Consider the following 23,478-nt stretch of genomic DNA (forward strand, 5'->3'; position numbering starts at 1 on the left):
AATCAAAGCCAAAAGTTCACCTTTGCTATAGGAATATGCAAGAGAAGCTGAATGGGGAAATCTGTTTTTACTAATATCAGAGGTATTAAAGACAACAGGATCCTCTTAATTAGCACTGGAGAGAAGTCAGTACATGAGTAAGCTGCATTTCTTTGTATTATAGCACTGACCCAAAATATGGAGAACATAGTGAAAGCAGAAGTACAAAAAGTAAAAAACCAGAACAAGCAACAGCAAGATGCAATAATTTACTTTCCTTAGTGCCAGGAAGCCTTTATGTCTGTAGGACAAGCTCACAGCAAACCATCTGTGCATCTCTTACAAAGGGATACAAACTCACTTTGCGCAGACTCATCTGCTTTTTGTAGAAGTTGTTCCACTCCCGTTTCCGATTCTCTTCATTGGCTTCATCCCCATTCCCACTGCTTTCTTCATCATACCTGGATAAGGCAGGAAAACAAGAGGAACAAACATTTCTGTAGCTGCAGCATTAACTGGGGGACAGGCTTTGGAAAGCCTAGGTCATCCCAGTATTTACAAAAGATGATGTATTTCACATCCCTTCTGAACAACTCTTAGCTTTTAGTTTCACTACCATCCCTCAACCTGGACAGCAGTTAATGGATTTGTGAATCGCATGAACTAGTAAGCAGTGGCATGAACTAGTAGCACATAACTAGTGCTCAGAGAATGGAGGGCTCCATTTCAGAAGCTCTGCCAGATTCTCCCATGGGGTTGAGGAGTCACTGCATTGTGTCATGTCCCACATCTGTCAGTCACTACTGCCCTTGGAGCAGAGATGGCAGAAAGGGCAAAGCATCCATTCCTCAGCCTCAGTTGTTCACAGACTGTTGTATTAAATGAAATCTCCACCACTAATACACTGAAATGCAGCAGCTGATTCTCACCAGATGTAGCCCAACAGTTTACTGCCTTCCACAGCTGTCACAGCCAAAACTTACAGGTATCACAAATCAGAGCTTTAAGGCTGTTGACTATTACAACTTCCAAGGCAAAGCTACAATCAAGTCATGGAGACATTCAATAAATCAAGTGCAAACACTGTGCTGCACAACAGCATTGGCCGTGTCTTCTCAGGTCCTGAGATCAAACATGGGCTTAGGTCACAAGTACACCAGTTTCCTCTGACTCAGCTGGACTTGCCTGAAGAACAAAGCTACCAGTCTCAAGCTGTTTAAGGTAAAGCAGAAGGCTAGGCCAGCTGACAGCGCTGTGCATCCTGGCAGAGCTTCACAATCACTGCAACTCAGCCAGAGAACAAGGAGGAAGAGAAGTTGTCAACTCCATACTGCCAAGCATATTACAGAATTAATCATGTTTCCCACTGTACATCTTCCTTTTGCTGTCAGCCTGATAGGGAAACACTAAAATTTAGCAATGTGCAGAAGAAGTTGACACTGGCATTCCATTACATCCTCAGTGATGACTTAAGTCCTGTCAGTGGCCCCCCAGCCTGCTGGCCCACAGACAGCCATACTAAGTCAGGAATGAACTCTGGGCCATGTCATACTTTGTTGTCATGTTGTTCTCACTTTAAAGATTTTTGATTCTTGAGACTGTGAATGGGCTGAGCCCACTTACCACTTTCAAAAAATTTCAGGCTAGTTTCTTGAACCAATTACATTCTGAAGGGCAATTCTTAGGTCAGTCAAAACGGCTTTTGGCTCTCTGGGACATGAATGTGATCAAGGCTGCCAAAGTGTGTGGAAAATGAAATTCCAGCTCCTGCTGCCAGGAAGTTACAGGAAAATACCACCACACAGAAACATGTGCTGTAAATAGGAGTGGCTGGGCCTGCAGCTGGGAGATGCTTTCTTCTCTGATAGCCCCTATGAACTGAGTTTGAGCTACCAAGTACAGACCTGCTAAAACCTCTGCAACCTCTCCTCCCGCCTTCGTACAGCTCTGGGTCGTAGCTATCCCAGGAGGAACCTGTGGGCCCAATGCAGGTTTTGCTCCAGCTGTTGCTGCAGCGCTCCAGTGACTCCAGTTGTCTTTTCACTGCCCCTGGGTTCTTGCAGTAATCACAGCACTTGTTACAAGGTGGGGTGACATCGCCAAAGTACTTCGCTATGGCAGCATGGCGACATCTAGGAAACAAAAGAGAAAATGATCTGGTAATTATTTTTATTGGCAAGAGCTCCACCCTCCAAATGCAAGGTGTCTTTTGATAAAGACTTGAGTCTTTTTTTTGCAGGGAATGCCTATTCCAGCAGGAATCACAGCAATTAAGCCCTGGAACAGAACTAGGGTTCTGTTCCTGGCACCTTGCTTAAGGTCTCTCTGCCTCCACTTTCCCCACATGCAAAACAAACAGCGGTGTCAATCTCTTCTGCCAAATACTTTCAGATCTTTGAGATCTGCAAAAGGCAAGGTGGATGAAATATGCAGTTATTAAGTCAGCACCATTGGCCAAATATATTCAATGTCCAATCAGAATGGCTCTAGGATAAATATGTAAAGAGGTCCTGTTGATCCCTACACCTCAGAGTTCAGAGTATGTCTATATATTTCATATTGGAGAGCTTCTAATTTTATTGTTTGTGGTTTGAAGGTGAAGAAATCTACATTTGAAGAAACAAGAATGTAAATTAAGTCACAGAAATACAGTCCAGACTGAGGTCACAGGGGAGCCCTATTCAGATAATACAGCCCGGGTCTCGATCTGCTAACACATGCTTTAGATCAGCAGCCAAAGTTCGGGTAGAGTCCTACATCCATGTAAACCAGTCCATTTGCTCATATAGTATTGCACAACCAGTTCTACCAGCCTTAGCAAACTAGCCATGTGAAGATGATTAGATTCTTCCAGGAATCTTTAAAAGATTTCTGGCAGACATCAGTGCTTTTGGATACGTAAAAAAGAGTTTAGTGACAAAGATACGCTCATTAGCAATACAGGCAGGAAGTAATTTCTCTTCTAGAACACTCCCTAACTTAAACCAGCGACGACACTGATTTTGCTAGAGAAAGAAGAACCAGGTGGTTACTTTTTTCTTCTTTTTTTTTTTTTTTTAAGAAAGCAGGCAGAATTTAGAGGAGCTTTTTAAAACCCGGGTTTCACAGCAGAGGTGGCCAGTTGTCTCTTAATCAAAATGCTGATACCAGATACACAGAAACAATTCATCAGGCATTTAGAGATCAAATCCTGCAGCCAAGCAGCAACAAAAGTTATTTTAGAAGAGAATTATTTCACTGCAAGGAAGAACAAAGCAGAGATTTTGCTTTTCCACCAAGGAGTGCCCTAGTTGGCTTACCAACTTTATCTGCAAAAAGTGGGTCAGAGAGGGGAAAAGTAAGAGAGTGAGCACTTCATTTATTCTCATTATAAACCCTTTAAGGCATGTCTGAACTTGTCAGAGATCTACCAAACACAGTTTGCTTAACTTGTGTGCGTGCATGTGTGTGTCTGGGAGGAACATAACCGTATGTCTACCAAAGCATCACAAACCCTGCAAGGGTCTACAGCAGCAGCTGGCTCACTCATTCCCACAGCCTGGGAGGTTAATTTACCAACCAGAAGAGCGAGTGAAGCAGCAAAGCAGCAGGTTACAGACTACTGTCGCCATAGCAAAAGAAATGTGTGTGCTGAAGCGCGAAGGACCTGGCGCTGCTCAGGTAAGGAGGGCTGCAACAGCGTGACGTTGCACCGCATGGTCTAGGGCACTGAAAGCCTAGAGAGGGCTACTACAAAGCTGGCTTTATATCCCCCTGCAGAGCTGCACTGACTCAGTCTCGTCTTGCACTCAAAGAGCTCCTTTCACATGGTGGGGAAGGGTGGGGGGACCGGGATGGGGACAACACATTCGATCCCCTTGTCCTGCCTTTCCAAAAGAACTACTGGTGCTGTCTGTCCTGCCAATGCAACGTGACTATAGAAATGTCAGCGAGCGGCAAGTCAGCTTTTTGTTTCCCCAAAAGAAAACAGGCAGGCATTCTCATTAGTCCGTGTCTCTTTCTTTCACACGCACTGATCTGTATTAGAGTTAACCCAGGCATACTGTAATGGTCAAGCCTTCTCCTCACTCCCTACAGCCTACTCACCAGGCTTATGCTGGGGAGGGACAACCACACACACCTCTGTCCCTTAATACAAACAAAAGAGATGCCCCAAGGGAGGGCTTTGGTGGAAGCAGAGATCTGCTCTGAAGTCACTGGAATTTAGACTTCTAGTTTCTAACCCATCAGGCTTGTACAGCCAAGCCCTTTCCATCCAGCCTCCTGTAACTGTCTGCATCTTCCTGCAGAATTACCCACATCGGGCCCACAGCCCCACTTTAGCCAACAGTGCGCAGGAGTTGGGTCATAACGGAAATTCAGTTACAGAACTAAGATTGCAGTCCTATAATGAAAGTCAAAAGGCCAAAACCAGAGTTACCAATAGGGATTTTGGGGGTAACCACTGGATTAATGCTTAACTGAACACAAGAGGTCCTGAAACACAGTTGGGGTTATGCATTAACATGTGGTGGGAAAACTTCCTGAGTCACCCAAGCACCTGACTAATACCTACAAGACGGAGAGCTGATTTACATAAATTAATGGTAGTTTGTATTATTATAGATATCCTAAAATTATTTCATCTTTTAAATATGCAACTGTATTATTTGCCTCCCTCACCCTTCAACAGGAGTATGTATGAGCTGACCATTGATCTTTAAAATGTCTAAACAAAATCATTATTTCATTTCAGACATCCTACCCCGATTTGACATCATGGGATGGGATGAAGAGCAAATAACAATCAAGTTTACTAACATGTTTTTGTCTGTGGCAATACACTTCAGGAAAGTGCTAAACTGACCACACTGCTGCCTGCACCATGCCTCCTTTTGGTACTCTTTGCTTTTGTACACCAGGTAAAACAGGAGCCCTATTCCTGCAATTAGTAGAAGCAGATGGACAGTCAGAGAAGCAGCAAAGTCACATATCCCAAGAGAAGCTTTGCCTCTCCCAAAATATACCATAAAAAAGCATTCCCTCATATGAGCCAAAGAAGGGTACATAGCCTCATCAGAAGAAGTCCCCCCCCTCAAAAAAACCCCCAGTGAGTCTTGGAATAAAGCCAAGAAACGAACACATTAAAAAAGACAAAAATCATATGAGGACAAATTAGTTACATAGAAGCCAGTTGCTGAACGAAAGCCATTTAATGAGCTTTATAACATAGAAGATCAAATTATGAGGTTGATGAGAAATTATCATTTTGCACCTGTCTGAAGGACTGCATCCTTTGTAATATCATCTGAACTTCAAGAACCCTCTGAGACAAGACAGTGGGTGTCAGTTGTCCCCAGAATACAAGAAACAAAACCCACAGCATCAAGAGAGTAAATGACTTGGCCAAGGGCACGGAGCAAATTCACCACCCCAGCATCATCCCTGCTCCCCTGTCAGTGGCAGACCGTGCTGCGCTGTCCTTGAGATTTCATGCTCTGCCCCTTCAAAGAACACAAGAGAAAAGCTCCTTCCCGCGGGAGTCCGAAGGAAACTGGGCAGCATAAAGAAAAGTTAATTGCTTTAACACACCCCCAAACCATCGCAAGGAGAGAATCAATTCAAGTCTCACTCCAGAAAAAGCTGTAATTAAAAGGAAAAAAAAGAAAAGACCTTGCTAGGAGGAGATGCACGGAGAAAGCGAGCAACAAGTGCTGGCACTTAGGCACTCCGGGGAGCTCGCACCAGCAGCGGGCTCGGCTGCGGTGGCTCCTTGCCGCCCGCCCTCCCTCTCTGGCACACATGTAACACGAAACTTCCTATCTCCAGGACAACCAATAACAAAAAAAAGGCAGAGACAACAGCTGGCTGTCAGCAGCAGAGCAGAGAGGAGCCGAGCGAGGAGCGAGACACAAGCCAGGATGAGCGGAGAGATGACGTGAAAGTTTAAGAAGACAGAAAGAAAAACAAGAGGAGAAGAAGAGTTCGTGGCGCCGCTGGGGTAAGGCTGAGCTATTGCTGGTGTGCGGTCAACCGTAGCACCTTAACATTCAGCTAGTTAGCAAGTAGCTGGAGCTTTTGTAGCTCTCTTTATGGTGAACTGCAGAATCAGCCATTGAGCAGAGCTCGCTAGCCTGAATTTGTTTGCAAGGGACACTCAGGAGCAAAGGTGGCGAGAGAAAAGCTTTTATTAGGGCTGCAGAAAGCTGCGCTGCAGCCGTACTGCTAACAAAAGGAGCCAGCCTGCAGTCTTGCATTGCTTCGACAGTCAGAGCCGGAGTAAGCAACTTCTTTGCCGATTAGAAAGGCTGGCTGCTCATTTTTCTGTTGCTGTTAAGGAATGTGACATTAGCTGATAAGCAGGTCTAGCACAGGGCATTCTCCGCTGTGATGACTTGATATATTAATACTTAGTGTGGACAAGCGAGCTGGTCTGCTCCTCTGTAAGAGTAGTGTGTGCCACTAGTGAGTAGCTGCCAGCACAGGAAAGCGCATGTGAAACCAAGTGGGTGCCAGCCACAGCATTTCTCCAGAGCTCCTCCCAGCTGGAGCTAAGTTTTATCCCCCAAATCCTGAAGCAGAGAGCTTAGAAAACAAACCCTGGTTGGGGAACTAGCATACTGTGCAAGTTAAGCATCTGTGTCCAATAGAAATAAATGGAAAGATTTTACACAGCTTCTAACGAGCATTTTTAAAAAAATCAGCTAGTGTATCAGGCACAGATGCTGGTTTACTATTCAAAACAGCATGAGAAACCACTGCTCAGAGAGAACACTTACATACACATACATCATCTATGGTTTACAGTAACAAGACTGTCAGGTCTGAATGCATGAGAAAGGAAGGAAGAGGAAAAGGATCCCCCAAATACATGAAATCATAGAATCATTGAGGTTGGAAAAGACCTTTAAGATCATTGAGTCCAAGCTTTGGTTTTACATAGAGAGGTGTCCCACGACCTGTGCTCCCATCTCTGTTTTGCTGCTGGGTACAGAAAGGGGGGCTGGCAAGGAGACTGACCATGTAAGCCCCTGTTTTCTGCCATATGAAGCCGATAACTCCATTTGGAAGCTCTTACAGCTCCTAGCACTGAGCTGGGACCCCTTGCCTCTTCCAGGAGGCACATGGGCAGTCAGCTGTTTACAAACAGGTAGGGAGAGAGGCAGAAAGCCAACTCTCACATAAAGATGTCTTCCCGACCTTACACATGCCTGTAGGGAGGAATGTTAAGGATCAGGTATTTCCACTTCTCTCCGGGGAGGGCAGGTCTTTCTGACCTACGTGTTGTACAAACACTGAATTGGAACTGCCTGTGTGAGAAGATGTAGTAGTTAAGACCCACACGCCTCCAGTCTAGCCCTAGGTTCAAAGGGGATAGAGGGAAGTTTCCACCCTGCTAATGAAGGGTCTCTGTAGGTTGTTTGTTGCAGTTAAGACAGTTTCTCAAATAAAGTACAGGCAAAACAAAGTTTAGGGGGGAAAAAAAAAAAAGGGAGGAGGGAGGAGCGAGGGGAGAAGGGCAAGAGAGGGAGGGAGGTAGAGAAACATGCCAAGTTTTCTTCGCCAAAAGAAAATCTTAACGGGTTTGGCTGAGGGCTTGTCCAGCCACAGCCATGTTGTACATATGCGGCGGGGGGGGAAAGGGGGGGGATAAGCAATATGAAACACATGTCTGGATAAAAGAAGCAGGACATGGCTTGTGTTACAGCTGTCATAGTGCACAGGCCTCTTAGCCTAACTGCAATGCAAAAGCAGTTATGGGAGTGGAGGTACAAAATAAACCAAGTCTGATAGAGCAGATCCTTTCTGTAACACAAACCCCTGACCCACACAGCCTGCAGCGGGCCAGTGAGCAGAGATGCACACTGGACGGCAGGGACTGTAAGAGAACTGGGTGAGGAGAGGAGCACCCTCCCCTCACCTCGCCTCCGTGCAGGCTCTCACCACTACCCCGCGCAACCACAGCTGATATAGTTCGAAACAGCTTCTTCTGAGGAAGCAGCTGTTGTAGTCCTCAGTTCTGAGTTCCTACACCCAAGTGGCATCTTTACTAGGATTAGACCAGCATATTTCAAAAAAACTCAAAAATGCATGTAATTTCTGAGACCTGTAGGTCTGAGACCAGTCAAGGACAGGGCACAGAGGTGGCTGAAAGAAGATGGAGGTGTTCCCAGCACACTCGGGGCTCCAGCTGCCTTACCTCAAACACCAAACTACTGATAGATCCCAGTATGTTTGTGAAATAACTATTTACAAGGCTTTCACAGGCACACAGCTACCTCTCTGTCAGCTTCCTACAAAATGGTTATTTTGCTAATATTAGAATAAACTTTCAGGCTAGATTCAAGCATCAGTGACCCTAAAAAAAGTTCTCTTGTAGAAGAGCTAGAGGTTTATTTTTAAAATTGACCTTTCACTGGATGGCTCTGTGCTTTGGTTTCCCCACATAAAAATGGGACTAGTAGTGAGGAATTATCTCATAGGGTTTTGTGGACTTGTTTGTGGGATGGACTGGAGAAAACCAGGGTGTTCTGTAGAGGTGTAGAGACTCTCACCTCAGTGCTCCAATGGGTACCTCGGCTACTGAAACTACTATTGCAGGGAATTCAGTGCCTTTTTATATTAATCTAATATTAGGTTGTAGGGGAGGGAAGGAACATTTATGGTGCTGCCTCAAAACCAATCTCCAAATAGTGGGTGGTGGAGATGACAGGGTATTCCAGCCAAATGGCTACCCAGTCAGGGCAGCTTTATAATCTGAAAGAATGCATGGCCTTCTTTTCCAGACCAGCTGACAAAGTCAAAGCTTTTCTCCCATGACATTGAGCTGCAATTTACCAGTCTGGGTGTGTGCTGTTAAAAGACTGAATTCTCTTGATACTGGAAACTATTTTCATCTGTTTGGGAATGAATTATAGGTCTGTCTGGCTCTGTTCACTCCTGTTTTAGGAAAAAAGGGCTTGTCTGTGAACTATAGTTAAGATTCATGTGGCTGGTCAAGTACAGTCATGGCAGCAAACATTGCAGTAACAATGACAAGGGAAAACCATGCACCGATAATATGACTACGTTTCTATAGCCCTTTTCATCTCAGAAGTACACTACAAACTTAGAACAATAAACAATCGTACAGCAATTATTACACGTTCTGCCAAAATGCATCTAAACTGTAATAACACCTAGCAGCCCAGCACTGTTTTAGGACAGGAAGCATTGCAGACCTTATCCATACAAAATCAGAGGCATGTTTCAGGAACCAAGAACAAAGCTGGCAGGCTTAGGAACTGGCCAAGCCTTCACGTTCTTAAGAAAGTGGTCAAACACAATCAGAGTTTATTTTGAAGTTTTAGACCAGAATAAAAAGCACCCCCTCCCCTTCAGCTGCTCAGCACTCTCCTTCCATGAAGCTGGGATTGCCTTCTAAGATTTCCTACCAAATAAGCTACCACAGTCCATACAGGCTTCCCATCCCTGTACAGGTCCAATTTCAACCAACTTATTTCACTTGGAGTAAAAGCAACACAAAGTATTTGCTTCTCCACAGCCACAGTCTTGGCGAAAAAGTCAACATTGCAATGAGAACGTTGCAATGGCATTCTGCTTGCTTGGGCACATCAAGGAGGTCCTACTTTGTAAGGTCTCTTGAGCACTGCTGATATAGGCAATGGGCACAGTGGAGGATAACCAACTCACCTTCACTGGGACTTGCTGCATTAGGACTAGAGGCATTGGCAGCTTCCAGGCACCACCAACAGATTCCCCCCGCCAAAGCTTTGTCTCCATTTTTAGATTACTGTAGCAACAAACCCATGCAGGCAAAAATTTGCAGAGGGAGCACAGTAAAACCAATGGATTGGGAGGCCATGTCAAGAGAAATACACCCTGTAGGGCATGACTGAGTAAGGAGCAACCAAAAGCGGAAGCCATGCTTTCATCTACTTTCATCGTAAATGGGCTCAGTGACTGAAGTGTAACAAGCAGTTAGCAAGCAAAGGTCATTTCATTTTGTAACTGCAACAAAACCAGGGACTTACTGTCTTTCTATCTAAAGATTTCAGAGCATGTTAGAGACTTGGACACACAACAATTAGCAAACAAACCTCTGATGGTGGTTACATGTTCTGCTACTTTGCAGAGATGAAGTCACCCAGCAGAGGGATAGGATGACTTATCTAAAGTCACACAACCAGTAAACATCACTGGCAGGCCAGGAAGACTGCCTGCATTTACTAACTTCCAGTCCTGGGGCTAAACCACAAACTGAAATTCATGTTCTTTGCACTGAAATAGGCTGCTGAAATGCCACCAGGGTTATGACTAAACAAGTGTCTCATTCCTCAGCAGTAAATTTAAGCTCACCCACTCCCTACAGTTCAACTTTTGATGCACCTGTGTAGACACACAGAATACAGCTTTCCAAACCAAAGACAGACCAAAAAAACCTAGATCAATTTACATCAATTCCAAAACACTTCAGCAACTTGACTACCTTAAGGCAGACAGAGGAACATGGGATGAGGGATGTGGGACCCCACCTTACATGGTCATTCGAAAGCTCTTTTTCTTGCTTGAAGCCTGGAAGCTACCACACATAGCCTGTTGACAGTACAAAGAAACTGTGACCAAGGCCTTTCTCTTGAATGTCTAGATTGAGGCCTTTTAATGGTTTTATTCTCAAAAGGGCTGAGCAGCCAACTTCTTTGAGTGCTTCAGTATGGCATAAGTCTATTAAAACAGTTCAGAAAGATAATTTCAGGGCTATTATGGCAATTTTCACAGCTTTATTCAGTGGGCACAGCAAGATGAATCTGCATTAAAAACAAGTATTAGCACTTTGTGAGAATCTAAATCTACAGAAGCCCTAAACATAGGATGTTTCTTTGGTTTTAAAGGATCATCTAATCCTTGCAACTGAGCTGCACACCTGCAGATACCAGGCATCCCCCTGCATTATTACTATGCTCTCTCTTTTCAGTCAAGCCTAACAACTCATGGTGAATGGCAGATTCCACCTTTTTTTTCTCACAAACAAATAAACCCAAATTAGAAGATTTGTTTAATTCTCTCCCCTGCCAGGCCTTGTAACATAGAGGAGGGCAGAAAGGATTGATGATCTAGTCCCACTGGGAACACCTGATAGATGACTTATTTTTTAAAGAACAGCCAGAAGAGGAAACAGCTGAAACCACAAATTTCAGGCTGCCACCCCACCCCAGCAGGAACTTCCAAATTGCCTGTCACAAGACATCAGCATTGTGTTCACTTTCTTTTCTTTCAAGTTTCTCATCTTGCCTCTCTTCACCCTATTTTCACTTCATATGATCTCTAGCTACAGCTACGGAGCAAAAGTTCATGAGTCTGACAAAGCGTTATGAAGATGATGTTGCACTACGGTCATTCAGCATTTCTTCTGTGACGAGTTCCATCAGCTTTGCTGCCCTAACAGCTATGTCTCCTCTGCTCTGGAAGGTTCCCATCCTCAGTGGATGTGGTTTTGAGGAAGGACAATGAGCAAGGAGAAATTCCCAATTGAGAAAAAGACTGGCAGACAATTATATTTGCTCCAAACCCCAGAATCTGTGAGGTACCAACTTGGGTGGCTGTTCTAGGCTCTAGAACAGGATTCCAGTCTTGGAAAGTAAACTGTCAGTTAAGACCTACAACCTTAAGTTTCAAATTTCTCAAGACTTGCCCATTTTAATAATAATCATTACAGTTACTGCTTCAACCAGATGTCCTGCACCACCTGGCCTTTACTACTGTCGGTAACTAGGAGCTTACTTGAATACAGTAAAATAAAGAAAAGGAATTAATTCTTAACAGCTCCACTCTGAAATTTTTAAGTAATGTCATCACTGTTGTGTTGTACTTGAGGAAGATAAGGCAGATGCATAAGACAACTTAAGTCACACAGCACTAGCCTTACCCTTATGCTGATCTCTAGGGTAAGATCACGGTTCTGCTGAAATCAATTGGAAAAAGATCACAATCAAAACTAGTGCTGACCAAAGACTTTATATTGTAAGTAGAATGGAAGATACAAAATTCCATTAATATAACTAGCTGTTGGGGGGGGAGGGGGTGTACGTTTTTTTGTTTGTTTTTTGGGGTTTTTTTTTAGAGAAGTGATTTATTCTTCACCCTTTTGCTATGCTCCACAAGCAGAAATCCCAAAGCAGTGAGAGCCCTTGGAACCAGTGTGTAGTCAGAAGTGCAGTCGAGCAGAAAAACATTTGCTTCCTCACAGGTAGGTTAGAGACTGCACCACCGACATCAAACTTTGTCCATTAAGAAGTTCAAACCAAGGTAAACAAGCAAAATTCCTTGCAAGTTTTAGAATAAAACCTCCTTCACTTAGCTCCAGATCAGGTGCCATGGGGCAGAGGAGTGTCCATTACTGAGGCGACAAGCTCTTATCATTTTAGGCTAGGCACTTTGCTAATCCACGTGGAGTTCTACAATCCTCATCAGTAATTTTACACTGTATACCCAAACTTCAGAAGCCTAGCTCTTATGCTTGCTGCTTCTCATGCAGCCCAAAGCATGGTACAAAAGGTTACAGCACATTCCTTGCTAGGAAAGCTTCTGGGCAGGCAGAAACACCTCCAAAGGGAACAAACATTTTCAGAATGTTAGAGACAGACTTTTTTTAAAAAAAAGTTTTTCTTCTACAGCCAAGAGCAGAAAACACAAATCTCTTCACCTCTGCCTGCACCGCCATCTCTTGGAATGGAAACAAAACTAGAAACCTGCTGACACAGAATCCCACAGCACTGTGCAAAGGATAAAGCAGCCATTTCTGGAGTGGCTCATTTGGGGTATGGCAGTCATCTGGAAAGAACTATTTAACCCTAGTCTCAAAAGTGACCTTTTCAGGTCAAAAGGCCACAGCTATGCCTCCCTGCTAAGTTGCACTGAGATCTTTCTGTAGATGTAGATTTTCCATCCACCCCCACCCCTAGGAAACCAGCTGGTTCCGATTTTTATTCCTTAGCTTGGATTTAAAAGAACAAAGAAAACCCTTTTTGAATTGCATAAACATACAAAATGTAATTTAACTTGGCACTCTAGTATTTAAGCCCAGCATGCAAAGAAACAGCCAAGGTCTCTCTGTCCTCAGTGTGTTTAGAAAAACTGAAGTCCAAGCATCCATTTGTTTGAGTAACCAAACCAGATGTGCAGTAATGAACTAGCTGGCTTATTCTGGAAGTACCGTCTTGGTCACTTGGCTTTGTGTTATCACCAAGAATAGGATATTAAATCACAATGTTCAAGTCCCATAAAACAGTGCTGACTATTACAACACACACAGGCTAGTACATTCTGATATAATAAAGATATAAGAGTTATATGTTGACCTGTCCCAACACTTATTTTAGGTGAAACTATGGATATTTCTCAAGAATATCCTATTCTAGTTACTGACTGAAGCAGAATTTGAACTTCCATAGCTCTCATGCAAGCTTGTTTGTTGCAATGCCTTCCAAAATCTTGCTCACGGGGCAAAAGAACAGCAAGTATCGGTGGCAAAACTGAGGCACCTAACTTTGACTAAACTAATAATATTTTCAGTAACAATAGTTCCTGGTGATCATTCTTTCTGAGAATAAAGAAGGTATAAGATTACTGGGCAGGGTAGGAGGGATTAGTTCCACCAGGGAGGTATTTCCCCAACAGATCCAGGGGCTTTTGCTTTGCTCATCACCAGCAATGATGGGTGGACATCCACTGTTCAGTTCATATACTGCTCCATTAGAACAGACTGTGGCTTAAAAGAAAAAAAGCTACATTTAGCTTACCATATAAAACTTGCATTCATCTGTAAGAACTTGAAAAGCATCCAGTTGTCCCCAGTGAACACAGACTTTAGCTCTTAATATCACTATTCAGTAAAAACAGTTGAAAAAAAACATTATGAATGGTATTGCAGTGAGGTGTTGAAGTAAGTGCCTTAGTTTTTGAAGGGGCTTTCTGTAGCTGAAAGTGCAAGAAGTCTTCAAGGGAGTCTACTTTGCATTACTGAGTAAAAAACAACTGAAAACTATGTACCACTGGAGTTCAGCATTTGGAATCCAAGTCAAGTTAGAATTGCATTTCTTTCTGGAAGGACAAGTTAGCACAGCTGGGAAAAAAAAAAAAAAAAAAAAGACTTTCACTGAGTGAAAGCCAAGGGCAGGCACTGTCCAGTTGTAACTCTATGCCTGCTGAAATAAGTGTCCTTTTAGAAGAAACACTGTTCTGCCTTGGCTCAAGAGTGCAGCTGACAAAAGCACCCTCAAAGCCAGATTTTGAAATTAAAACAGTGCCAGAACACGTAGACAATTAATAGTCCTCCACCTTAGCTACTGGGAACAAGGACTGAGACCAGATAAACTTGTTTTCCTTGTGATCACCAGCTCTATAAGAAGGCTGGCAGCTTCTAGCATTAGTCAGTGAAAAGGTTTATTCTCTATTTGGTTCTTCTACAGCATAAAGCCTGGAGAGGTTGAGCCAGAATGTCTTCTGAAGGCTTTCTAAAGGAAATGCAAACCATTGGTGAGAAGTTTCTCCTTAAGCTCCAGAAACTGCCCAAGGCTGACCCGGTGGAGATCGTGTCCTTTTGTGTGGTTCTTCTGTTTATTGGTGAGTTTATCAGTGGAGGCAAAGGGGTGTCAGAATGTCTCGTCTCTTCTACAGGGGCAGCTTGCTCCACAATCTTTGTTGGTGGGTTGGTGTTGTTGGCAGTTGTTTTCCAGGCTGTGCTCTGAGGCCCAGTTTAATTTCTAGGTAATTTTTTAATACTCGGTGTGTATCTCTACACGCATGCAAAGCACAGTGGGCAACAGTATAGCTTTGCCCAAAGCTCTCATATTTAAGCATTAGTTTAAACAGCAGTATTTTAACCATCCTAGAGCTGCTGCAATGTTTTGATGCATAGGAGATAGTTTACAACAAATGGTATTAGGGCATCTCACTGCCACAGAAGGCACCTTAAGTCTGAGACTCTGAGTGTCATTCCTGTGCTTAGTTCAGTGGAAGCCAGCATGCTTCAGATGAGCCTATTTATTCTCCTCTGGTAATGGCAAGATCCCTCCTGCTGCGCTGTGTGGGGATGGCATGAAAGGAATAGCAAAGAGCTACTTGATCATAGGGGGTGAAGTTTGTTTAGACAATGGGAAAACAAGCAGGAAGGCAGGCAGGCCCTCCCCCTCAAAGAGGTACACTTTGCTCCCAGCCAAAAGGAAGGGTGTGTATCCAGCCTTGACACCCCTCCCTAGGCTGGAATTCAGAGAGACGCACCTGCTGCATTATTTTTTTAGTACCTACAGCTGGTTCCCCACAGGTCCGGTAACCTGGCAGCCCAGCTCCAGACTTTTAAGGAACACATGCACACACACACGTGCATGTTCACACACTCTTACGTGTCTTGCAGGATAAAACATGTCATCCTTTTCTATGCCAGATAAACTAACATATCTCTCCCAACACCAACCATTATGTCTAGTGTAGAATAATAGCAAGTTAGCCCCCTGCTTTGTGAAACAAACCCCTCCATTTGAAGTATCTATTTTTTCAAGCTAAATACAAAAGAAAGAGTAAAACTGACCCAGTCACGAGCATCTGTCCTCATTAAAGGGTACACTGCACACACTCTTCAGAAATGCAACTGCCAATTTGACTAACCAAATCCTCTCATATTGCTTCTGACACAACTATGGGAGACTTGGATCTCCATCCTTTCCAGGCACACAGCTCTACTTAGTTACTGCATGTCATCTCTGAAACAGCAGCCCATTAGGCAGGTAAAGATATACCCCCACATGGTTTGGTACATAGCTCTTAAAGTCATGAAATATCTGGTAATAATTGTTCAGATTAAATGGATAACTAATAGAAGGGAGCAGAAACTTAGGAGGAGGGAGGTGGGGATGTAGAGGAAAAAAAAAAAAAATCAGTAAGAAACCAGGCTTTGTTCATGCTGCTGCTCACCAAACAACTTGGAAGAGACATAGGGTTACTCTGCAGTGATTGCTCCTACATCATGAAGCAATATCCTTTGCTTCTCTTTCCAGTTACTGTTCTGCTGCTCATGATCATTGCCTGCAGTTGCTGCTGCTATAGCTGCTGTAGCTGCGATGGACGTACTGACCACAGACGTAGGAAGATCCAAGTCCGCCCAATTGCCCATTCATGAAGTGCAACAAGAGGTGACACAACCTACTACCGAGGACATGCATGGACATCATGATTCAGTCCTATGGGAGTGACCTTCTACACTAGCTCACTGAAAATGGCAATAACAATATTAATTAATATGACTCAGAGGACCAGAAATCACAGCATGGAATTCCTTCTTTCTGTGACAACCACTACTGGGCTCTGTGGTGTGACCAGAAAGGTAAAGCTACTTTACCATCACTGTCTCCCTCTTCTGGGGTGTGTGGGGGGGTGGTGTGCATGGACACATGCTGCTGAGAAAACAGACACGCTTTCCCAATGACAGCCCTGCAGCTGGGCCAGCCAAGGATTCCCTTTGTAAGCATGGAGCCACAGACCAAAGCAGAGAACACGTACACTGCCACATGCTAGGCAGTGCCTACTCTCTTCACAAGTGGCTAATCCACAAGGATGATGCTGGGCGCTAGCAAAACCCACTGACATCACTGGGAGGTCCATGTGCTCAATACATCTTGGATCAAGCCCAAACCTGCTCTCTCTAAAGCCACCTGCAACAGACATGTTTAGCTGAGATGTCTGCTGAAAACAACAAATTGTGGACCTTCTGATCCAGATGTGCCGGCTGAGGCTCTGAGTACAGCTGGTAACAAATGCTCCCTGCTTTATTTCATTGGTGTTGCAGTGATGTGAAATTGCCAAAGAGAAAAATCAGATCACGTGCAATACCCTTCGTAAGCAGAAAGATGAAAGCAAAAGGGAAAAACTCACCAATGCTACGGCTTAATTTGATCATTCTGCTGCTGAACGTGCTCCCTCCCCACCCCCCACCATGGTTCTGCTCTTCTGCTTATTGCAGGTGAATGGTTCTTACAGAGCATTAGAGTTACAGGAGATGAACAGATCCCTATCCTTACTTGAGGGACCTGTGTGGCTGACTCCCTGCACTGTGTGCAGTTTATTTTAGTGGATATAAACATTATGCCTAAGGTATGTTTATTAGCATACACAAAGGCATTTCAGAGGAGTGACATACAGTATGGTAATTGTCACTTCTGGGTATACATGCAGCAGCTGACAGCGGGCATTGTGACAAAGCAGAGCGAAGAATGGGTTTTATGGCTGAAGTTAACAAGTGCAAATAAATCCCTTTTCCATGCTGCAGCCACTGTGTATGTTTGGTTTACACTTCGGTGAACTTCAGAAAGGGATTTATGTAAGTACAAGGCTATGGCGGAGGCCACGACTTTCATAACTGGGACAGCCAAACAGAAGACCATCATACTGCAACTAACTCTGTAAGCCACTGGTCCTTCAGCCCCAAATGTGAAACCAACCACCTTTATGAGAAGGTATAAAAAGTTACATGCATATAGATAAGTCATCTTCTACCCTTGTATTACAACTGCTAAGTGTAGAGGAGTTGAAGGGCTTACACATGTATATACCACAGACAACATCTAACTAGAGAGAATAGAATCATCAAGCTTATTAACAGTGGGCTTTTAAATATTCTTCACACTTCAGAAGGGACAAAAAAAAAGAAAACTTTGTAAAGAAACCTCTTTTCTCTGATGCCTGCACCCAAATTAGTAAAAAGCACATTACATCAGTAGCTTGTGATGTATTTAATGCACTTTAATTTTTGCAAAGAAACTAGATTTAGGTACTTTGCATTTTTGTACTGCTGTACATTGGACTATATCTGTAGCCAGTGACACAGAGAATAGTCTAAAAATGAAGAAAAAAAAATTCCTCAAACTACCAATGTTACTTTTAAATTAATAAAAGGAAAACTTTCCAGCAGAAGATGAGGGTGTTCCTTAGAAAGTAAATATTTGAGCCCCAACTTGACAACTGCTAACAGAAGACTGCACTAGTATGAGCTACTGCATGCACAGTTACACTAAGACTAACAAAGTGCTGGCCTTTATTATGCTGTCCCAATGCTTTCACTCCCAATCAATATGTTAGGGTAGGATAAGCTCAAGCGTAGTATCAATTTACTCTAATCAACATTCAGAGATGCATCACACTAACCTCTTTGTCAGATATATCTTTGCTCATTTCACTTAGAAACAAGTGGCAATCAAGGTGACATAGCAAGTCTCAGAACCTCTTTTGAAGGAGCCGGGCTCAACAGACATTTCTGTATCTAAGTCACAAGACCTGTGAAAGAACAGAGCTTACTTTCTTTCCCAGCTTGTGCTAGACAGTGCCAGCCAACTACAGGAATTAACAGAATCCCATTGAGAAATGTTTCAGCAGCATGGAACCAGTCTGTGCTAACAGTCAGGAGGAAGCTCAGCAGGCTGGAAACATACCAACAACTGACAGGTTGCTGTCACTAGGATCAAGCTGGCAGGCCTTATCTCAACAGGAAAAGCTACAAATACATGTTTTCCAGTGGTGTTACAAGTTAAACCACTGACACATACCAGGCAGGGGGACAAGAGAAATGGCTCCTGTTTTATCTCTGCTACTGTAAGTTCCTGAATTAGAAACAGAGAATGGACACAGCACTGTTAAAAAAAGGGAAGGAGAGAAAATTAAACAATTCTCTAAAGAATTCAGGTGGCTTTCTGGACCAGAGGAGCAGCCATCACATAGAGAAGGGGTCCCTAGACTGATTTCTACATACTTGCCTGGACCTCACAGGCCTAATGTTGTGCTTTGTTCCACTGTACTCAGCTGGACTATTCCTATACTTGGTATTTAGATATGCCAATTACTTGCCTGGGCTGGGTGGGGTCTGCTGCCTTCTTGCATGCAACAGATCAGGTTGGCCTGAAAGATGCCCAGCAAATCCCCAGCTTATTGCAGCTCTTCAGTTTCTGTTGACTAGAAACATGTCAGTCTTTAGGTCCCCACTCACAACTCACACAAGCTTTTGTGGTTTTGGCTTCAATCATTACCCACATAAAGGGATCTGGAACGCCGTAAGCACTAGTAAGGATGGATCCTCTGTGTTTCAAAAAGCAGAGGGAGATGCAGAAGAGCACAAAGGCAAGACTGCTTCAAACACAGCAACTTCTGTACATGTTGTGAAAGCCTGAGTGAGCCTAGAAGGAACTGCCAGGGAATAGTTACTTCAGTCCTGATGATAAAAGTGTTGAAATAGTTTCTTTCCCTGAGGAACCTAAAAGAGACAGTGAGGACAGCCTCTCCAGCAGAAGTGGTTCAAGTTTTACTTACGACTTAATGGAATAGCTTCTATTCTGTAACATCATCCCTCTGGTTTCAAAGTGATTTGCTTGGCTTGTGGAAAACAAGTTTCCTTTTATACATACACAGTCTCACATACCACACACTCTTCCTTCTCCTCACCCACCTCTCTCCAGCACCATCCCTCTGATCTTCTTCAGTTAGGAAAGTAACAGGGAATCAGTTTTATTGCAGCTAACAGTAGTGCAAGGCTCTGTAATGAGTTTATCCACCTAAACTGTCACAATGAAGTTTGGACAGGAGGGCAGTCTTGTTCACAGTCTCATTTTAGAAATGGCAGCCTCCTAATGGAGCTTACAATACAGATCCAGTCAGGATCCAGAAAAAGAAAAGTCTCTTCTCTCTGCCACAACCCGTAGCCTTCCCCAGTTAGAGGACATAATGGGCCTTTACAAGCACTGGAACAGGTACATAAGTAGACAAAGCCACAGAGAAGAAGAAATGTCTGAGTGACAGCTGAACTAGGTCTTTTTCACTAGGCTCAAAGCCTTTGATTAGATTAGCCACACCTTTGCAGGAAAGTCAGCTGTTAATCATTTACTGCCCTACAAACAGGCAACTTCCATACTAGCTCTACAAGTCTCCAGGTGCAGTAAGGAGGTCCCTCACCACAGGCTAAGCTCTCTTGGAGAGTGTGCAGAGAAGGCACCAGAAGAAACATCGGCTACAAACACAACAGCTTCAGGTATTTATAAAATTGCACACAGCTCTCCTATTTCAGGAGGTTGACTGCGGTTAGCAAAAGAGACAGGAACTTTTTAGGGTACAGTCACACGGGGTTTCTGCCTTTGGGTCTACAGAACTAGTATCTAGGCTGCCCCCTTTTTTAAAGGTAAAGGAAGCTATCCAGAACAGCTTTCATGTCCTGTATACCTGTTGGTTAGAGACTGGGCATGGTGATCTGCCATTATTCCACAAAACAAAGCATGAACTGAATATATTTGGCTGCTAAGAAAAAAAACTTCAGCAAACTGAAGTGTGAGCTTGTGCTCCTAGTCCAATGTGACTTGCTGAGGATGAAACCTGCTTTACATGACTAATCCTCTTCCTTACAATATTAAGGATATAGACATAAGGGGCAGCAAGTCAAATTTTCAAAAATAACAAAGATCTCTTCCTGTATAATGTCTGCACAGTCATATTTGAGAGAGTGTGAGAAACAACCCATCCTTTCCCTTGAGAAACAAAGAAGCTTTAGTAAAACCACAAGATGCTAGCAAAGAGATGCTGGATTTTCTTTGAAAAGCTGATAGCCAAATCATTATGCAAATTATCAGTGAAAAAGCAAGTGTGTAGAACCCACTGAGATCCCAGTTAAATTATTGCTGAACCTAAGTACTCTATGGGAGGAAAACTTATGCTTCTACTTCAGAGCAACAGAAAGCATTACTAAAGCAAACTCTGTTAAGAGGAGACCTTTTTTAAATAGCTAGACTATTATAAGCCCTATGAGAGCAACAAGTTGTACGTGAAGATCTTTGCTTGTTGTTGGTGGGGTTTTCTGTCTGTTTTTAAGTAAGTGTTCATTTAATCTCCAGTGTGTTCTCAGAGTTTGTCCCCAACTCCCTTTTAGAGATCTTTCCAATGGTATTAAGCAAGTTCTCCCACTGAATACTTGTCTTTCATGTATAGGCTGTACAGTTGACAGAGATGAAGGTTCATACTGAACATGCTGGGAGAGACACTGTATTATATTATTCAAAATATTGATAAACTAGGATTAAAATAGATTTCAACTGCCAAAATCTTGTAAAGCCAGAAGCTTTCCTCTTTACATCTCTGTAAATCTGATTGTGAAACTGGCCTCAAGCTATCTTTCTTCTGGTTTACACTCCCATTTCTGTGAAGGGTGACTCCCTCTTTTGGAAGAGGGATGCCTGCAGGCACAGACAACATGCATGCCTACACTGGTTTTGGGACTGTGGCTCAGAGCATCAAGAGGATACACCAACATCTGATATTGTTCTTGTCTACCTCCAGCAGGGTGGAAGCCAGCATGTCATCAGTGCAAGAGGCATCCTCAGTTCTGGAAGACCTAAAGAGACTGATTGTAACAAGTGACTGGTCTCTCGGAGGGCTAGTGGTGATCGGCACCTTCTGTCTTGTTTTTGTTGCTCTCCTCTTATTTGCTGCCATCTTTGGGTGCTGTTCATCTCCAAGGCACAAACAGAGTGGTGCATAAACAGTGAAGCTGAGACACAGTACTTCGAGCCCTGCAGCTAAGCAAGAATCAGCCCAGCTACAACCTGATTGTGGTGTTCATAGAAAGCTTTCTCATCTTCTCTCCCTGGCTGGTTATTTCTCCCCATGCAACTTCCTTGCATCAAGAGCAATGCACCAATGCCAACAAGTTGTTCTGCAAGTCCACAGCAAACTCAATACGTAAGGTTATCTGTATTCAGGAACTGCACGACTAGCCAAATAGCAAAGTCAACTCATCTCTGCCTGATTTTCATCTTTTCAAACCACTGGTTAAGGGTAGCAAATGGTCAGCCACCACCTAAAACTGATAAAGGTGTCTTCCACTGCTGCAGTTACATGGGTTTTTTTCCATCTTGCAAATGAGCAAGAGGAAACTCTGACCAGCAAAATCTTTGTCTAAATCCACTCTCTAAAAGCAGCTTATACCATTGTTCTCCTGTCATACTCGAACAATAGCCTAAATATACTATGCAAAAACGTGCTTTGCCAATATACAAGTCTGTCTTTATTTGTTCTTATTTAGAACCTTGCAAGGTCAGAGTTTCAGGCTTGCTTTCACTGTCTGAATAGTGAATAGAACTGTAATAATTCAAAATGTAAAAAAGAAATGCAACTTGGTGTTCCTTTATGTAGCATCTTAGTCTCCTGTACTGTTATGAGCAGGGAAGCCAGTCAGTGGTGCTGCAATATATGACTCTGGGATGTATGTGGCATGCTATACATTAGGAAGAACATACCAAGCTGGGGGAGGAAAGAAAAAGTACAGGAGACATTATTTCTAATTAGGTCAGTGATATTCCCTTACAGAAATCTCTCTTTTATGTACCCAGTGAAATCCTATTTCCATTACTATTCATCTGAGCAAAGGAGAATGTTCTCTGTCTGTCCTTGCTTGGTTATTGCATCACTGCTGCAGTACAACTCTAGAGAAGGTTCTCACTTCAGAAGCAGTCAGGCTCTTTACAGCATGCATGAAGTGGGAGATGCCGTAAGATGGTTACATGGAGCCTAACTTATACCCTTACAGGGACACCACCCTGGAATGTCCTGTGACTACTTCTGGCTTGTGCAAGGTTAGTTCGGTGATCCCAGTGCAGTTTTCATGGCACTAGTGTCCATTCCAAGAAATGACTGTCACGACTAACTCTACTGATAACCAGCTTAGGAATCAAGGAGTAATAGATACTAAGACAGGGTTTTCTGAGGTTAGCATGTGACCAGATAGATACAGCTGCCACTCAGATTATACAAAACCCAGACACAAACAGCCATCTGGTCACTCTTGCTGTGAGCTGGTAACACACACCAGAAGGAGCTGAGCTGCTTAGCCAAGTAAGCAAATCAAAGTCTTATAGCAAGAAGCTTCCTCGTAGCTACTTCCCAGAATCACCTTGACGTTGGGCAAAGAAGTGCTTCTCCAAGTGCCCCAGGACTCAATGTTGTGCCATACTTCAATACAAGCAAGACTTTCCCAGAGCAACCCTATAAAAACAGGATTTGTTTATCAAACATGACCACAAGGAGAGAATATGCTCACCGAGGCATCAGAAAAGAAGCATATGTTGCATTCACACTGGAAAAATTGCCCTAGACACAGGTGTGAAAAATGAAACAAAATTCACACTTGAAAACAAGACATATATTGACCATTTGCAGTTAGTGAACACATACTGCTCTCTTACTGGCAAAATTATAGCTTGATGTCTTATCCAGCATAGAATAGCAATTAGTACAATTACAGCTTACAAGTCATGAACTAAACCTGAACAATGCATGTTGCGGTTGCTAGTCTGCATTTAGATTGGGCACATCCATAATTTGGGCCTGTTTCTGAAACATTCTAAGCACCATCAGCTCCTTCTAAGGTCAATGAGAATCACAGATACCTAGTACTTTGCAGAGTGGAGCCCCTGAGATTTCTCTAAATGTTAAATCTGA

General features: G+C 43.4%; 2 protein-coding genes across 10 annotated transcripts in view; one reads left to right on the forward strand and one right to left on the reverse strand.

Moving 5' to 3' along the window:
- RECQL5 (RecQ protein-like 5) overlaps nucleotides 1–23,478 on the reverse strand; it is a 39,661-nt gene that overhangs the window by 7,019 nt on the left and 9,164 nt on the right. For all 6 annotated transcript variants that reach the window (XM_010579326.1, XM_010579327.1, XM_010579323.1 and 3 more), the window contains exons 9-10: nucleotides 1,884–2,111; nucleotides 341–440 (exon numbers count right to left, since the gene is read on the reverse strand). In XM_010579326.1, coding sequence (XP_010577628.1) covers nucleotides 341–440; nucleotides 1,884–2,111 — 328 coding nt within the window. The remainder of the gene's footprint in view (nucleotides 1–340; nucleotides 441–1,883; nucleotides 2,112–23,478) is intronic.
- On the forward strand, nucleotides 5,855–21,777 carry SMIM5 (small integral membrane protein 5). Of its 4 annotated transcripts, XM_010579320.1 has the most exons (7): nucleotides 5,855–5,959; nucleotides 12,124–12,205; nucleotides 12,633–12,776; nucleotides 14,427–14,580; nucleotides 16,011–16,336; nucleotides 16,973–17,465; nucleotides 21,319–21,777. In XM_010579320.1, exons 4-5 carry the CDS (start codon nucleotides 14,454–14,456, stop codon nucleotides 16,130–16,132), a joined length of 249 nt encoding a protein of 82 aa, XP_010577622.1. In that variant the 5' UTR covers nucleotides 5,855–5,959; nucleotides 12,124–12,205; nucleotides 12,633–12,776; nucleotides 14,427–14,453; the 3' UTR covers nucleotides 16,133–16,336; nucleotides 16,973–17,465; nucleotides 21,319–21,777. The 4 variants fall into 4 exon arrangements, with proteins under 4 accessions (XP_010577622.1, XP_010577621.1, XP_010577623.1 ...); XM_010579319.1 differs by having other exon boundaries at nucleotides 16,011–17,465; XM_010579321.1 differs by lacking the exon at nucleotides 16,973–17,465 and having other exon boundaries at nucleotides 21,322–21,777.

This window comes from Haliaeetus leucocephalus, unplaced genomic scaffold, assembly GCF_000737465.1.
Source record: "Haliaeetus leucocephalus isolate CR32 unplaced genomic scaffold, Haliaeetus_leucocephalus-4.0 Scaffold657, whole genome shotgun sequence".
NCBI lineage: Eukaryota > Metazoa > Chordata > Aves > Accipitriformes > Accipitridae > Haliaeetus > Haliaeetus leucocephalus.

What these genes read in the sequence shown, in the direction of transcription:
- SMIM5 (XM_010579319.1), top strand. Translation starts at nt 14,454, where the DNA reads ATGTCTTCTGAAGGCTTTCTAAAGGAAATGCAAACCATTGGTGAGAAG. An exon ending in TGTGGTTCTTCTGTTTATTG is followed by an intron (nt 14,581 to 16,010) that starts GTGAGTTTATCA and finishes TTCTCTTTCCAG; the next exon opens with TTACTGTTCTGCTGCTCATG.